This window comes from Ammodytes marinus (genome assembly GCF_949987685.1).
Source record: "Ammodytes marinus genome assembly, chromosome: 21".
Taxonomy (NCBI): domain Eukaryota; kingdom Metazoa; phylum Chordata; class Actinopteri; order Uranoscopiformes; family Ammodytidae; genus Ammodytes; species Ammodytes marinus.
In genome coordinates this window covers 12,799,201-12,816,229 of record NC_137225.1, presented here as the reverse complement: position 1 = coordinate 12,816,229, position 17,029 = coordinate 12,799,201, and the positions used below count along the sequence as shown (strand labels likewise).

Genomic DNA, 17,029 nt, shown 5'->3' with positions numbered 1-17,029 from the left:
GCAATCAACAGCACCACCTAGTGGCGGTCAGCAGCACTCACTCTAAAGTATGACCGGCAACGACGGAGCCTTTAGATGAACCAAACACACTCACTCATGGGACCCTGTTAGACATCCATTAAGTCAGTAAAGGCTTTTAATCATTAACAACAACAGTGACTCAGATTGAAATATACATTGATGGTTAAGGAGATGCAGCTTATTGCATAGCTGCTCATGCTCTGTGGTGGGAAAAGTACTGAGATCCTAAGAAGAAATACTCCATTCTAAAGTATAAGTCCTGCTTACTGTGAGTTTTAAAAGCAAAATATGCTTAGAATATCAAAAAATAAAAGTATTTATTATGCTGTGACATGCAGCAAATACGTTTTGCATATGGTTGAGGTGTATCAAATTAACTATGTTATATTCTCTTAGGCAGTTTAAACCATATAAATGCTTTTTTTTTGTTTGTTGATCAAATATTTTTGTTTTAAATCTTCATCTGAAAAATAATTAGTACCTAAAGTAACGCTAAGTAAGGTAAAGCGCCTTGAAATTGTTATCAAGTACCGTAAATGTACTTAGTTATTTTTAAACACAAATAATGTGCTTTGTTGCAGTGATACTTGATTTATTATAGAAACAACTTTTTAGACACACAAATAAAAGAAAGCCCAACATCAACACTTTCTACTAGTTTCAACTGTTTTTCTCTAAACCATATTTCTACATAAAGGTACTTAACTAAAAATAAAACATGCTGGCTGTGTTCAAAGATGAATGGACATCCTCTAGTGCGGTTTTAAACATGTGTGCAGAATAGCAAAGCAGTGCCTCTCTGAGTTACCTGTTTTTCCAACGTGCACAGCACTAATTGGTGGATGTAGATAACAGTAGGGTATGGCTTTACACCAACATGACACGTCGAATGTGTGTGTTCAGACGCAAATAAATCCTATAAGGTTAGAGTATTGTACCTGCAAGAGGAGGTGATACTTCAAGACTCGCTGCATAGGGACCACTAGCAGATCCCTCAGTGTGAATTTGCCGTAGTTGGCTCTCTTTGAACATTCCTGCAAGAAGGCCACAGAGAAGGAAAAATCAATAGATGATGTTATTAATAATATATATAGAACACTAAAAAAGGAAACCAGTGCAGCATTTGTCCTGTGTATCCAAAAAATATTTCCAGGGGCTGTCAATAAAAAAAAGAAAGCTAAATTCAACTTTTTAGGAGTATCAGGGGACAAACGATTACAGCTTCATAACAATAATGAATGTTGTCACCTGCAAAAGCCTAAGGTACACTCTTGAGGGCCTTCTCTGTCCATTCTGATATACTGAGAAATGAAAACGCCCGGGCCCCTTATGGCTCCAAACAATCATTTAGCGACACACTAAAACACTTTCTTTCTTTCTTTTTTTACCTCTAGCTTCATGCGCACATCCTCCCTGTCTTTGCAGATGTAATCCAGAGTGGCGATGGCTGTTTCCACATGGCTGCAGTATTTCCCGTAGATCAACAACCTGGGACAGGGCAAACACATTAGCAAACAGCAAAGAGGACGGGAGAGGACACAAGGGCACCTACAGCTTTCTAAAAAAAAACATAAAAAAACACTATCACAGATTTTAAAGGCTTTTTTAATCTTGGTTGTAATTAGAGTAAAGACCCACTTAATCACCTAAATGAACCAAGCTGACGGACACACTTCTTCCTAAATTAGACATAGCTAATTAGAAACAAATAGCCCTGTTGCATATTAAATTAATGAACTGAGAAATTAAACCTGTTTCTACTTGGTGACATATAGCAATTAAGTTTAAGAAATGATTCCAGTTTATAATGTATTTTATGTATAGAATGTGAATGAAGAGCTTTGACAGCAAAGTTTCAGTAAGTGTGTTTACACTGTATAAGAAGGTGGCCCATAGTTTACCTCTCTTTGAAAGTGATGAAGATCTGGTAGAGGTCCTGGGCACTTCTGTGTTGGATTGAGTCTAGGATTTCCATCCGTAAGCTTTTGTGGACTTTTACCAGTTCCTGGAACACATGGACAAAGATATAGCACTGCAACGGACAATTTTCATCATCAATTCATCTGCAATTTAATTATTATTATTTTTTTATCCATTAATCATCAGAATAAAATGAAAAATGTTCATCGCAATATTCTGAAGCCCAAGGTGATGCCTTCGATTGCGTGCTTTGTCCAAACCAATAGTCCCAAACCAGAATATAAACGCATAAAGACAACTTGGGACCTCAAATTGACCCCACTCAGTTAGCTGGGATTATTCCTATGCAAAGTGTAAAAGCAAAGGAAAATGACTTACCGGGATATTCACAAACATCTTTTCCATCTCGGCCATGGATAAAAACATGTTGAGGGGCGTCATAAAGTGCTGCGGCAGAGAGAGAGAGAGAGAGAGAGAGAGAGAGAGAGAGAGAGAGAGAGAGAGAGAGAGGAATGAGAATCAAGCTCGCTCCTCTAGAGTAAGGAGTGGGAAAGTCATTTTGCGAGAATGCTATTATGTTATGGGACCAAGTTTGCAAAGAGCTGCTGAGTCGGCGAAAGAACAAGGAGGACTGTTTGGGTCACGACAATAATCTCATTCTCAGAGTTTGCCCCCCCCCCCCCACCCCCCCCACACACCCCCGCTGCACAGTCACCTTCTACATCATATAGAAAGTCATCTACTGAGATAGTCCACTGGGAAATCTGGCCCTGGTCGTACACAAGAGTGAGAAGACAAGTAGCTAGGTAAGAGACGACCGGCCTCCCACGGTCCTCAAAAGTGCCGGCTAAGGTGGAAAAAAAAACGTCTGAGATCATTTCTCACAGTTTGGGGTCCCTTGGTGCAGTTTGTTTTTTTTTAGACACAGTGCTGGGATTTCCCATCACCCACTACTAATTTTCGAGGAAATAAAAGTATATTCATTCACTCGTTTCTCTGCGGGAGTAGAGATTGGTTACACAACTCTTTATGGTTTTCCATTATAGACCCAAAACATGATATTACAGTCGTTCGGTTGGTACAGTTTCTCATGTTGCACATGATATGCAGGGCCAGATTTTTTTTTTCTAGTGCTCTTGTTGTCCTTTTACAAAACAAAATCAATGGAGTGGGACCATTGCCAACATAAGAAAGTTAACTTCAGCTTTCTTTCTTTTTTGACACAGTGTAGTCAAATGTGGGCTTAAAAATAACTTTGAGAAGGAAAATGAATTCACTTTATGGCAGATATACAGTACATGGGGGAATACAATTTGTATAGGTCATTTGACAAGTAACATTACTGATTTTCATCCCAATAGACTATGTCCTTAGGACATTATTACATTTATTTTTTCTTCTTTTCTACCAATGTAGGACATACTTGACCACACAGCAGCCTCCTGTGGATGTGCGTGTTTCCATGTTACGACAGCGGATAACAGCAAATAGTAGCTTGCATTAACTGCAATGTATGTGTACACTACACTATAGAGAACGTGTTATTTTGCATACATTTAAAGTATAAAAATGTTCAGCCCAAAGCATTGTATTTTAAGGCAGTGTCATTATAAAGTAATGATAACAAGCCCTGTTAGTCAGTACCTTCTCTATAGACTCCAGGGTCTCAGTGTATTTGTCCTCTGTCTGCTTAATCTCTGTTAAACAGCAACTCCTGATGTCGGTCTCTGCCTGCTTCTGGAACGCCTACACACACACACACGCACATGCACACACGCGCACACACAGCACTGTTACAATGTGTCAGCGCTGTGGGCTGACAAACTGTTGAGCCTTCCACCAGATGTAGTCTGTACAACACGTTGAGCAAGGTCAGGGACACACATTCTAACTAGATCGTCTGCCAATCATGACAGAGTGTGAGGCGCCATCATTTTATATTGAGCGAAGCATTCATAACAAGAGTAAAACAATATTGCTAACTTCATGATATCCTAAGTTATGAAATTGAGAGCATAGTACAGCTTTCATTGAGAGAAATTTGGACCAAAAGCAGTAGATCAAGAAATACATTCTGTACATATTAACTAAAATTTAAAATCTATGGATATTTTTAAAGGTGTAAATAGCGTTTTTTGGGGCAAATAGATACTTTGAATCCCAAGGGTTGATAAGGTTTTCTTTATATCTTTCCAGTTTAATTCAGTCCAGATCCATTTCCAAAAGGCTTTCCATATGCCGGCAGCCACAAGGCAATAAAAGATCATTTTTGGGACTTCAGATTTGGCGTACAGAATATAACATATAAGCGTCCTGCCAAAGCTGTGTTGATGAAACACACAGTGAAGACGTGAGTGTAGTCAAAGGGAGGAGGACTAACCGGAGCAGGGACGGCTTCTGTCTTCATCAGGTCCTCGTAGATCTCTCCTCCATCTTCATCGTCATACACACAGTCATACAGATCCTCCTCATCCTCCACTTCCTTCTCACTGCAACACACAAACACACACACACACACACACACACACACACACACACACACACACACACACCCGTGACACAATACGTTACTGACATTAAATTGCATCACACTATGTTTGATCCGGACTTTAGCCGGGAGCGTGTAAAAGGGTTTTTTACTCCTCATGACAACCACGCCGAATGTCCACACAAAGACACACGTCTCTGCTTTTACAGGAGTGGATTTGAATATTATTCCACAAATCGTGTTAGTCATAGGGACAACCCTTAATCCATGGCTGTGAAAGTGGCTCAGAAACACACACATAAACACACACACACACGAGCAAGCAAAGTATGTTATGTGTGAAGCCGCAGGCCTGTTCGGACCACTCTGATTTGATCCAATTACTGTACTATAGCAACTGGGCTTACAGGACACCACTCAAAGCTTGTGTGTGTGTGTGTCTTTTTGTGTGTGCTCAGTACGTTGAGCGCTCGGTACTCTCAAAGAGGGACCTCTACACACAGCCTCACAAGGACAAAGACACACTAAATTAGTGTGCAGGTAAATTAGGGCGAAGTGAAGAGTGACGATTAAGCAGATGTGTAGAACAAACTAGTTGGTTTGTCAATTTAAATGATATGTAGATTTCGTAGCATCGGTTTTATGCATATTGATGCAATTTACATTGATTCCTGCTGCAAAAATAGCATGCTGTTTTAATATCAGAGACTGCTATCTTCATTAACATCAAAAAGAAAGACGAGTGAGAGAACTAACCCTGAAATGTATCCAAGAACAAATTTAGATGCAACACCTACACTGAACCCAAGATGGATGATGCGGTTTTAAAGACACATTAAAAATTAAAAACCCCAGCCATCCTATAAAACTGCGCCTGACTGTTAGCTAAAAGGTACTGGTCGATACCAAAGTCATGTCAGAGAAGGAGGTCTGTGTGTGTGTGTGTGTGTGTGTGTGTGTGTGTGTGTGTGTGTGTGTGTGTGTGTGTGTGTGTGTGTGTGTGTGTGTGTGTGTGTGTGTGTGTGTGTACTGTATTGGTACACTAGAAATATAATTACCAGCTATAAAAGTTCAACAAACGCCTGTTCCAGGCACACACTGGGAGATTTTTTGTAGAGCATCAGGCCTCCTTAATTTTCCTCAAGGGATCAAGAAACTACAGACGCTACTGTTTTTTTTTTATTCATGACTTCTGACAGTGTAAGTGGTAGTTAGCATTCAGACAGGATGTGAATGTGTCTTGTGTGTGAGTGTGTTTCTGTTTCTGTACATGTTGTGTCCATTTGATAACGGCTGAACACGGAGCAGATGGGAGTTGAGAGCCGTTCAGCAGTGCTATCCATGGCTGCCACTTCCACCTCCCATCCACCGCTGGCTGCTGTCAGGCTGCTGTTTGCCTCTGTCACTAATAACTATGCGGCTGCTTCCTATACTCTAGGAGCTGTCAGCGCTCAACATAGACCAGAGGTGCAGTGTCAGTGTAAGGCTTGCCCGGCAGCAGTTTGACTGTAAGATTATCTGTCTCCCACTGAATTACATCACCGCCCCCGAGTTACAACGGGCTCTGCCCTTAAAAATGCAACTCCAAACCAACCCTTTGTCTTTCTTAATAGTTTATGCTTAGAGATCCAGGAAGTAGGTCGACAATCTAGGGAAGTAGGTCGACAATAGGCAAAATACAAGCCTTATTCATTTAAAGGAAACTGCCCTGGCTGGTTACAGTCAGGAAGACATTCAATTAAAAAATTGCAATGTTTTGATAAGCACACACGGCTAACGATAGAATATCTTAGTTCCAGTGAATTCCATAAATCCTATTTGCACTGTAAGTGGATTATGTGATGTTATGATTTGGGGAAAAGCCTGTAAGTTTTTAAATGGTTTGGGAAACTATAGACTTAATTAATGAATTACTATTTTAAATGGTGTACACCGGTACGTATAAAAAAATACACATGGCGACTTACTCTATAAGGTCCTCCAGGTGGTTGTAGATATCCTCGTCTTCTACGCTCTCCTCAGATGGAAAGGGCCTTTAAAGAGGAAACAGATAGCAATGTGTGTTAGGCTTGAGATCTCATTCTAATAGTGTGTGTGTGTGTGTGTGTGTGTGTGTGTGTGTGTGTGTGTGTGTGTGTGTGTGTGTGTGTGTGTGTGTGTGTGTGTGTGTGTGTGTGTGTGTGTGTGTGTGTGTGTGTGTGTGTGTGTGTGTTCATACAATAATATCACAACATAACATAACATTTTCATATTTTCATATTCATTTCACTTCAACATACCTGATTCCAGTTTGTTGTGTGATCATTGTCTGGGACAGTTTAGATAGTGTGTCCATAACCTGCAATGGAAATAAGGATGTGTTATCAATATTATTTACATTATACATTATATATATATATACACAATATATATATATTATATACTGTATATACAGCCTTGAAAGCAAGGCATGTGCTTTGAATGGGATTTTTTTTGCTGCGTTTCTAAGAGATGACACATGATGGCAGCATTCTCAAACACTCCAACACTACTGACTCAGACTGTAACTGTGTCCTCTATTTGTAATTAAAAACACACAGCCAACATATGAAATATAATATATATATGAAATATAAGTAGTTTATATAAATATAGCGTGACACAATGTTCATTTGCTGTGATTAAACATGCCTGTGGGGCAAATGGAGTTGCATCTAAAACCATAACATAACACACACACAAACCCACTGACAGCCCCCAGTCATCAGTTAGCAACAGAGCACTAGTCACATCTACTGATCAGTAATTGATCGTGCTGTGAAGTTAACCGCGTGCCCTCGTGGGCTGACACGGTTGCTATTAGTATGACATGTAATTTCACGCTGCTGTGCTCCGTCCTGCCAGTGCCCTTGACCCTGTGTTGGGTGTGAGTGTGTGTGACCCGCTTGACAAATAAGCAGCGCTGATTTCACCTGCTGAACAACACATCTTTATGATGTCAACACTCAATACAAGGGGCTCGATCCATGAATACTGGTGAAGAGCCTCGCAAAACTTATTTCAGTTTGCAGATGTCTCTGAAATAACGCACAGGAGAAACTCACACTCAACAACATTCACACTCAACGCGTCACACATGTAACATAAATACATGAGTCCTGGGGCACAAGCTCTCTGAGATCAATACTGATCACACAACTGGCCTTCCCCTTCCCCCACCGGTAAATAGAATAAACAGTGCGTACACAAAGCACAGAGAGACAAAGAAACATGTTCCAGCTGACATCCTTTCAGTTACATACTGTACTGATGACTTGTGTTGATTAATTGCACAATAAATTATCCATCAAACTGTATCACATTACAGCAATTCTGGAGAAAGCTTGATGCAAAAATTATTTTTCTATCCAAATCGGTGGATACATCCGCAAAACCTGACACCTGTCCGTCCTGTGAGTGCGTTGAGAAGAAATCTGCGTTAATACACAGCCTAGGCTCTGTAAACTGGTATGTAAACAATCGGGGGGCCCACTGTAGCGAGAAACATGCCCATTTTCAGAGCATAGGCTATGTATATTAACACTGGACTTTTTTTCCCATCACACACACACACACACACACACACTATAGACTAAGACTATAGGTAGTTTATCGTGAGGAGATATTCACTGATTTTGACTAAAAGTGATTCTCCAGAATAGCTGACTCTACCTGTAAATAGAAGGTGGATGAGACTGGGACAGACATTTCACGATTCCTAAATATGTCAAAGTGTGACACAAGCATCCGATGCATCTGACGCAGCAGTGTGTTAATACCACAAAGAAAGACAAACTCTGAGTTCATTCGTTACATCTCTGATCAAAGGGAGACATGGCGAGCAGCTGAACAGGGGGAGGGGGACAGAAGCTACACAGAGCTCATGCAGCAGGGCTTGCTAGCACACCATGTGAGGAGGTAGCAGAGGTGCACCAGTGACTAAAACATCTGCAAGGCACATCGGAGGCTGTGTACAGGCCCCGGGATGACCTAATGCACACGTGAATAAAGTTACAATAAAGCCAGTTGTGGCCCCCAGAGGGAGTTGTGTCAAATCTGACAAATCTGCCTCAAGTGATGTCACGTGAGTCAGCACCCAATTGGAGATGTTGGATAATAAAAAAATATATCAAATGAAATGTAAAGGTGTGTGTATTGAGCATCTCTGCCTGAAGCTATTGGGTTGAAGCCACATGGCTGCTACAAGCATGACACACCACAATCGTGCAACAGACATTTGGCAGCTAAATTGCAGTGTGGGTAATGTAAGGGGCCAGATTTTGACAAGGAAAAATGAATAACTACAAATAATTTTCCACCTATGCTACTGTTGATGCTATATGTAAGTGTTACTTGTATTGTATTATTTTCTGCAACATCTCAAATTAGACCCAAAACTAGAACCTATTTGAAACAACCTGTGCTAGTTGCAAGCAAAGAAGAACGATAATACAAATTATTTTAGGGAACTTTGAGCATAAAAACCAAGCATAATGTGATGCATGCTTATCATCTCTTTGCATTGCATTCATTTTAAGATGAGACAATAATTTTTGAGACTTCCATTATTAATCAGCTTAACATCCAGTATGTCCGCGTTGGTGTCAAATACTGACATGAATGAGAACGCATTGAAAATAACACATTTCAGAGTGCCCCCCTTAAAGAAAATCTTCATCCTTCCAGTTCCTTAATCCTCACACAGTTATTAGACAGAGTTCTATCTCGCTCAGAAAATAAATGAAGGGGCATGACGTCCGGAGGCCAGTTGGCAGGTAAAGCATGTCCAAAAGCTGAGGATCCAACCGCATGCTCCGCAGTGCTTTGGAGGCTTTCCAGTCTTCTAGCTGGCAGGCGAATTTGGGGGGGACTAGTCGTGCATAGTTGGGCTTTTCTGGCTTGACTGAATACATGAGTCACACACACACACAACACATTCGCAACACAACTGACCATCTGCACATACGGCCAAGAACAGTTGTCTCAACACTCGCAAGTTATGACATAAACCCAGCGGCCGTACCACTCATAATAGAAACGTCAAGAAAGTTTCCAGAAAGGGAAATTAAAAGGTTTTAAATTCCAATGCTTAACTTTAGCAAAACAAAAATACACACATGATTACTACTGTTTTTGGAGCTGCACTATGCACAATTTAAAAAATTCATCCTGATGCAGCTTTCACAAGGAGTACAATGCAAGTGTGGTACAGCAGTTGTACTTTATGAGGCTGCAGATTAAACAGCAAAAAGTACTGGTGAAGAGCATGGTTATTGTCAGGGTATTCTCCAGGAAACTAATGTAAGTCTATGTAAAGTCCCCAAAAGTGACCCAAGTTAACATCTGTGTGTGCTTCCATGCAGGTGCATGTCAGTAGCAATCAGCTGATCTCAATACAGTCAATCAACACTGTATGTGTTTATTGGAGCACGTTCCGAGTCACAAACTACAGCTACTTAGTTTTTTTATCATCATAATGTTGTACTTTTCATTACTTGTTCGTTGTGGAAACAGCTTTCACACAGTAATCACACTGTAGAACACTTAAAATCGCTGCTAAAGATGATATACTTTGAGTACAATGTTCCCTCATACTTTACATGCTCAGTATTCTCACACACCATTGCCACCGATTAGATTTTTTAAATGGGGGCGTGTCAAAAGTGGATGACACATTTACTGTTTTCACAGTTAAGATCAATACTGTCCCCATATATCAGTTCACAGTTAGAAGGTTTTATAACCAGGGAGTGATAAAAGGCAGATTGTAATAAGTGCTACTGTCTGACATGCAAACCCACTGATGATAACCTCCTCTTTATGTAATCCCAGTCGTCCATCACTGTTTCTCCTGGTAGAGGGGACGAGCCAGCAGTCGCATTGGTTTCACACATAATGCATCCTCCTGTCCCAGTTTTCTGAGCTCCGCTTTCTACTCCTCCTACAAGGCTTATTTTTTTTTATAACTGATTCCTGGCTAAAAATAGAGATCTAATAAGTGATCCAGTAATTTATATTATCTTTGTTATTGTTGTTGTTTATTTTAGTTTTTCAATAGACTTTGCCTTCATAACGAAGAAGAGCTTGTTATTCTCACATACAGATTTGTATTGAGGTCACGTACCCACATCAGAGATTCTAAAATCAGTGGCTGAAAGTGATTTGGCAGCATTTCAACCAAAACAATTTGAAGACCAAACTAAGTAAGACCCGCTTAGCGTTATTACCTTGTTAAGCATAAATCAAAAGCAACATTGTCTTTGTTTAGAACTACAATGTTGTCTAATTTGCCAAAAAGGAAAAAGGATGATTTTGTTGCAAAGGCATGTCCCTCTGCAGGTCTGATGTAATGTATGAGACTTAATTGTGTTTTAAAGTGAATCAGCCCCCAATACATCTGATCACAAACCACTCTGAGATCCACATGATAGCTGCCCCTGAAAAGAATATATCTACAGTAACTGACACTGACCAGGGATCAGCTGTTTGGCTTCAGGGTTTTCTCACCACCACATATGAGATAAACACTCAGGGGAGGGGCGGTCGATCTCTAAACAAGCAGGTGCGAAATCACCTTCAGATGGCGTTAGCATCATCTGCAGCCCGCACTGGACATTATTTTCAGGGGATGTTCCCACCTGACTGCCTAAGAGTATATTTATTTCAAAGACTGCACTGCTGAGTGGCCTCACACTGTATAACAGCAGAGAGTTTGCTGCTTTGGTTTTCTGCACAAAAACCCAAGAGAGTCTAAGAGGATGAGTTTGAGGGTGTAAAATCCATTCTGTCTAAGTACAGTTACACTCCAACTTGGCTTTTGCTTATAGTCAATTTAAAAACAGAATGAAAAGACAACACCAAATGGCAAAGGTTTGAATTGACAATCATTCAACAATCAGTTTTCAAATGTCCTGTATCCCTTTACTGCTATTGTCCCTGATGTTGGCAGGCCATGCTTGATGAAACATTTATGAAAAATAGGAGAGCACGTCAGTTAAATCATGGTTTTAGTTCAGAGTGAAACCAAATGGCTCACACAACTTCCACATCCAACATGTTGCGGTTTGAAAACCCTTTGAAATAAAAGGCAAGTGAATATATAACAGCCTCCGCTCCTTCTCTGTTGGTGTGCCTGGTGGAAAACAAAGGTTTCTAAATTCACTAAAAAAAACACATTTACAGAAGCATATACAATGAAGAGAGTCAATACAAAGATATGCCACATGTGTAGCTGTGTGCTGATTGGATTTAATTGCTTCCTGTGTTTTGTGTGTGTCTGTTGTTGTACGTTAGATCACAATGATTGTGTGTGTGCTGTACACTTTAGTGTGCATGAGCCACCTCGCTTTGACGAATGTAGCCGGTGTATAAAATTCCATCCACACAGAGAGGAGGCAATACAAGCCTGATTGGCTCATAGAGAGAGAGACTAGCTAATGTTTGGCAATCAGTGCCATGGCTCATTAACAGCTATAATACATAATTAGTGTGTTTGGATAGTACGGACGTGGGGTTCCATTTGGCATGCGGCGCACGTTCGCCAATCCCTCCTCGGCTTTCGTTTGCCTGCATCCTTTAGTTCCGCTGCTGTCCTCTTCACACATGCATTTGGTTCTACAGTCACACATGTGCTGAAGACAGCAGGACTTCCTATTAAAACACATGAATGAATGAAGTAAAGGCTGGCCTCGCGTTTAAGTGTGGATGAAAAACACGGTTTGGAAAAAAGAGTATAACAAAAGTGTGCTCAAACACAGTCAGAGGGCCAACCTTCCATCAACCTGAAGTCCTTCTGTGATCACTTGTTTAAAAAATTCATCAGTTGTCATTCATCGGCATTTATGTTTATATCGTCATACAACTTGGCGATCATAAATTAGTCAGAACGTGTGAGAGCAGGAACCACAGGTAAATTATTTATCAAGTTTATGCTTGTTTTGGTTGTCTGACAACAGAAATAATAGCAACTAAATTGTCACTTGAAAAGCCGCATTGGTGACAGTGGAGAGCGAGAGGGGAAAAACAGTCTCAGTCATATATCAGATGGTTTCAGAAAAGTGACTTAATGCTTGGAAATGAACAAAATGGGAATGTGTCCCAGTAACAGCTGAACACACCCTCAGTCCTCCTCTAACCTAACTACGTCACTCTAAATCCATCTCTTCAACTTCACTTCACTTCTGTTATGAGCTCTACTGAAGTTAAAGTTCACAGCAGTATAAGCTTTGAGTGAGTGTATGATCCCCTCTCTCTCTCTCTCTCTCTCTCTCTCTCTCTCTATCTCCCTCTGCATAACCCTAACTCCACAATGCTAGGTCAAAAGCAAGGGCATCCTCGCTGTCCAGGTAAATCACATCAAACCTCCGCACACTGCAGAGCCCTCAGGACACACACTCAGTCACACACCTCGCGAATAGTGAAAGCAGATCATCCATGTCCTTGCCTCCTGTGCTCCCTCAATGTTTTTATTTTCACATTAAATAAGAGGGCAATGGAACACCCAGGAGTGACTGCACACGCACATCAGAATGATTTCCACACACAAACACTCCACGAGCATGCCAATGTTCCCACGCAAAAGGCCTCTTCTCCTTAAATGCCCAAACACATCTGGTCGGCCAAATCCTCACTTTGCTGACAGGTGAGGTAACTCCGACTGAATTTCACACTGTCTGCCTCAGCAGGCCTGCTCACACAGCTGACCACCAGCTTAACTGTACCAACACACAACATCAACACAGACTCTGCCGGGCGTGCACGCGAGAAATAACACACTCATGGCACACATAATGTGACATATATAGAGTAAAGTAGGAATTAAGGTAAGTAAGGTATCAGAGGGATTCAGATCAAAATAAACAAATCATACATGATGCAACTGAATAGTCATTAACCCCCTTCTGCTCCTGGCAAATGCTTACGTCCTTCAAACCCCACATCTGCAGTTTGTGACACAGTCTTTCTGTCTCAACAATTCCACAAATCTCAAGTTCAAGATAATCCTGATGACATCACTATGACATCATCAGGGTTACTTCCTCATACTCTATTTCAAAAGGTGACTCTTTGTGGCAAATGAACTGATCTTCATGTGTAAAATGGGAGGATAATATACACTTTCAAACATCTTTTAAACCATATTTCTATACTTCAGTGCAGTTTACAGGAAAGTCCTCAAACTGGGAGGGGATGCCAAGCTATTGTGTGAAAGGATGAAATGTTGATTCATGTGTGTATTGCTTGCAGCGTCATATAATAATCAGACTTGGAGTGGCAGATTGTGAGTGTATCCGAGGATAGCTTTCTTTTTCAATTCAACCATCAGATAATAACTGAGATGAATCCTCCACTCTTTGAGATCACGTGAGGAGGCCCCAAAGAGCTACTTGCTATTGTGTTCCCTGCTGGTATTATCATTGAATGGGCTGCGGCAGTCGTTTTGCTAAAGACATAACCTCATCTCTCTCCCACCCACTCCCAAACTAATCCACAACACAATCTCCATTGTTTCATCGCGTTGACATGACGATCTCGTTCCCCTGGCCGATGAAACGCTATCCCCGGCCTGCAGTTAACTGAGGATGAAATGAAGCTATCGGTGGGAAGGTAATAGCGTTCCCCGGAGGAGTATTCTAGTGGAAAATATAAACTCTGTCTTTAAGAGTCGCTTAAAAAAACGCTGTAGTGAAGTCATGGTTAATGCTGTTAAAAAAAGGAGCAGAACTGCGGGCTCCTTGTGGGACCCATGACTTGAAAGACTCTGTCCCAAAACCGTAAGCGAGTGTAAGAGCAAGTTTGAGTGGGTTGTGTGCGTTGTAAAAACGATGTCCTCGGGCGGTTAGTGAAAATCCATATGGACATTCCTCAGGATTCTCTCTCTCTCTCTCTCTCTCTCTCTCTCTCTCTCTCTCTCTCTCTCTCTCTCTCTCTCTCTCTCTCTCTCTCTCTCTCTCTCTCTCTCTCTCTCTCTCTCTCTCTCTCTCTCTCTCTCTCTCTCTCTCTCTCTCTCTCTCTCTCTCTCTCTCTCTCTCTCTCTCTCTCTCTCTCGATGGTGCTGTGTCAGTCATGGACCCCCACGCTTCAGTGTTAGAGGCTCCGTGCCGTGCCCCCCCTCCCACCCTCCCCCCTGGGACCTTATCACTCACAGGAGGGGACAACCGAATGTTGGAAGCAGTTAGTTATTGGGATTTATTCTACAGCATGGCATCAGTGAGAGATAATATAGAGGCTAGTCATTCAAGGCAGGCTACTGTCTGTGTATTGCAGGGTAGAGCTAGTTAGCAATAGAATTATAGTAAATTATTAGGGCGTTATTAAAACAAAATCATTCAAATGTGTTTCTTCTTTGAGGGTTTGGTGCTTAGTATAGAGAAACATATTCGGAAAGCAGAAGTGAGATATGCTTTATGAATTATAACCTCATAATGATTTGTTTTACAAGAGAGGGGGATTTGAGGAACTTATGTGTTATCTTCCCCCAAGCTAAAAATGAAGAACAGGGAAGAGCCAACGTCATTATTATTAACTGATATACTCAGGCACACCACCCCCCGCAAGTGTTAGCGGTGGTTGCGACACCCCCACTTTCACAGGAACATGATTTTATCCAACAGCTGTTTTCTAAGAAAGCTATTGAAGAAACGAAAGTAATATCTACTAAAACTACTTCTTCAGAAAAATGACAATGTTGCGTTACTCACGTCCCACCCCAAGAACCCCCCCCCTCACTTTCAAAATCCCTGCTGCACCCCTGATCTTGGCTCCCACAGGATGGATGTCTTTTTTTTTCTAATGCAATCGGTAACTTCACTAAATAATGTAGTAAGCTAATGCTTTCCACTTTGGCTTTGGAGATAACCATCAGTCCATTCGTAGACATTTTACAGTATGAAACTATGAATCCATCAGTCAAAATCTATACATGAATCATTATTCTTCACAGACATAAGAACGATTTTGAAGGCTAAATAATGTAAATCTCTCTATGAATACACTACTCCTAATGGAATTAACTCGTCGTTTTAAGTTATATTATAAGATTATTCAAAGGACACATTATTGCTAGTGTGTTTTTCTCTCTGCTACATTGGAGGAGTTTAAATGGGAAGCCTCTGAGCTCTGGCTTTTCTCTATCAGGGGCTGATTTACACCTGGGACAAAGGGCAAATGTAATTAACACTGTGGAAAAATAGAAAAGCCGGGAGGTCTGCGGTACTCAAGAAAACCAGAGAGCTCACCACCATGAAATGCCGCAGTGCTGTTGACATGCAATATCACGAAGAAGAAAAATTATCTCTATCAATTAGACCTGTTGCTTAAATTTAGGGGAAAAACAAAAAGGTATGTAAGACCGTATATGCCTCAGACATAGTGCCTCAGACATAGTAGTTTTATAGGGGATCAGAGCAACACATACGGTGCCGCATATTTGACTCTGCTACCTTTGATTTACAACCATATTGGCTGTACAGGTAAACAAAGGCTGAGGCCGGGTTATCTATCTTCTTGCACCTTCGTGCCGCTATTCATCATGGTAGTTTACATGTCAGACATTTCATTGCCTTCCTCCGTCTATGCTGGATTATAGTGTTGACCGGAGCCATAACAAGCAAATACTCCCTGAGACGCTGCCATAAATTCAAAATCTCCGTGGAAAAAAAGGTAAACATAATGGCATCTGTGTTATTGGCTTCGAGACATTAAAAGCCTGGAAAGTAAATGAAGAATTCCCATATCCCCAACACTGTATCTTGTGGCTGCCAGTGCGGTTTTACATTTCAGGTATACTCGTCACATGTATTGACTTTCATTGGCTTTTGTTTCTATTCCTTTGTTTATTAGCGTATTAAAGATGAAATTGGCCCGGAATAAAATGTAAAAAATAAAGCTAACTCCTCTGATCACTAGATCAAGGGGGTAGGGCTGCAACAGAGAAGAACGTCCACTCATTGATGTTCATCCTATTTTCCCCCCAAGTTAAAATGATGATGTAAGTTATGGTAAGAGTGGGAAATCTTGATGTACTTAACACTACACAACTAAACTGATGACATCCCAAACTGGCTTTTGAAACAGCAGCGAACCAGAGACGGCTTGACGAACCCAACACGCTTAAGTCCCGCTGTGCAATGCAACACATGCGTTTCCCCACTTCTGGATCCTTGTTGCTAAAGTTATGGTCACACATAGCCAGCTTGTCACATCTATGTGGCATAAATGGGTTAGTATCGCTTGCCTTAGCATACCCCGAGGACGTCCCATTATTATGGTGAACAATTAAACATGCACTAGTTCTATTTCGATCGTGCACATTAGTCATGCAGCTGTCTTGTAAGGGGTTTCCTCTGTGACCTTTTGCTTGAGTGAATTGGTGTCACAGAGTAAAATGTGACACTTCAGAAGCATTATGTATTCATTAGTGTGTAGAGTGTAGAGTTAAATAAAACAAAAGCTAGTGTTAGATGCTGGTGTTTCACCAACCAGATTTGCTATGGACGTTAACCTTTGTATTTAATTATTTAAATTTGAATTTCTTGGTGAAGACATGTATGATCCTTGAAGGTTAAAGTTGTCAAGCCCTTA

At 41.0% G+C, this 17,029-nt stretch overlaps 1 protein-coding gene across 1 annotated transcript in view; it reads right to left on the bottom strand.

Annotated features, from left to right (window-relative positions):
- vav3 (vav guanine nucleotide exchange factor 3) overlaps positions 1 to 17,029 on the bottom strand; it is a gene marked incomplete at its 5' end in the record, with an annotated part of 85,033 nt that overhangs the window by 40,750 nt on the left and 27,254 nt on the right. The window contains 8 exons of the mRNA XM_080050611.1: positions 960 to 1,055; positions 1,410 to 1,509; positions 1,923 to 2,026; positions 2,320 to 2,388; positions 3,586 to 3,687; positions 4,322 to 4,430; positions 6,397 to 6,462; positions 6,709 to 6,767. Of these exons, the coding sequence (XP_079906737.1) occupies positions 960 to 1,055; positions 1,410 to 1,509; positions 1,923 to 2,026; positions 2,320 to 2,388; positions 3,586 to 3,687; positions 4,322 to 4,430; positions 6,397 to 6,462; positions 6,709 to 6,767 (705 nt within the window). The remainder of the gene's footprint in view (positions 1 to 959; positions 1,056 to 1,409; positions 1,510 to 1,922; positions 2,027 to 2,319; positions 2,389 to 3,585; positions 3,688 to 4,321; positions 4,431 to 6,396; positions 6,463 to 6,708; positions 6,768 to 17,029) is intronic.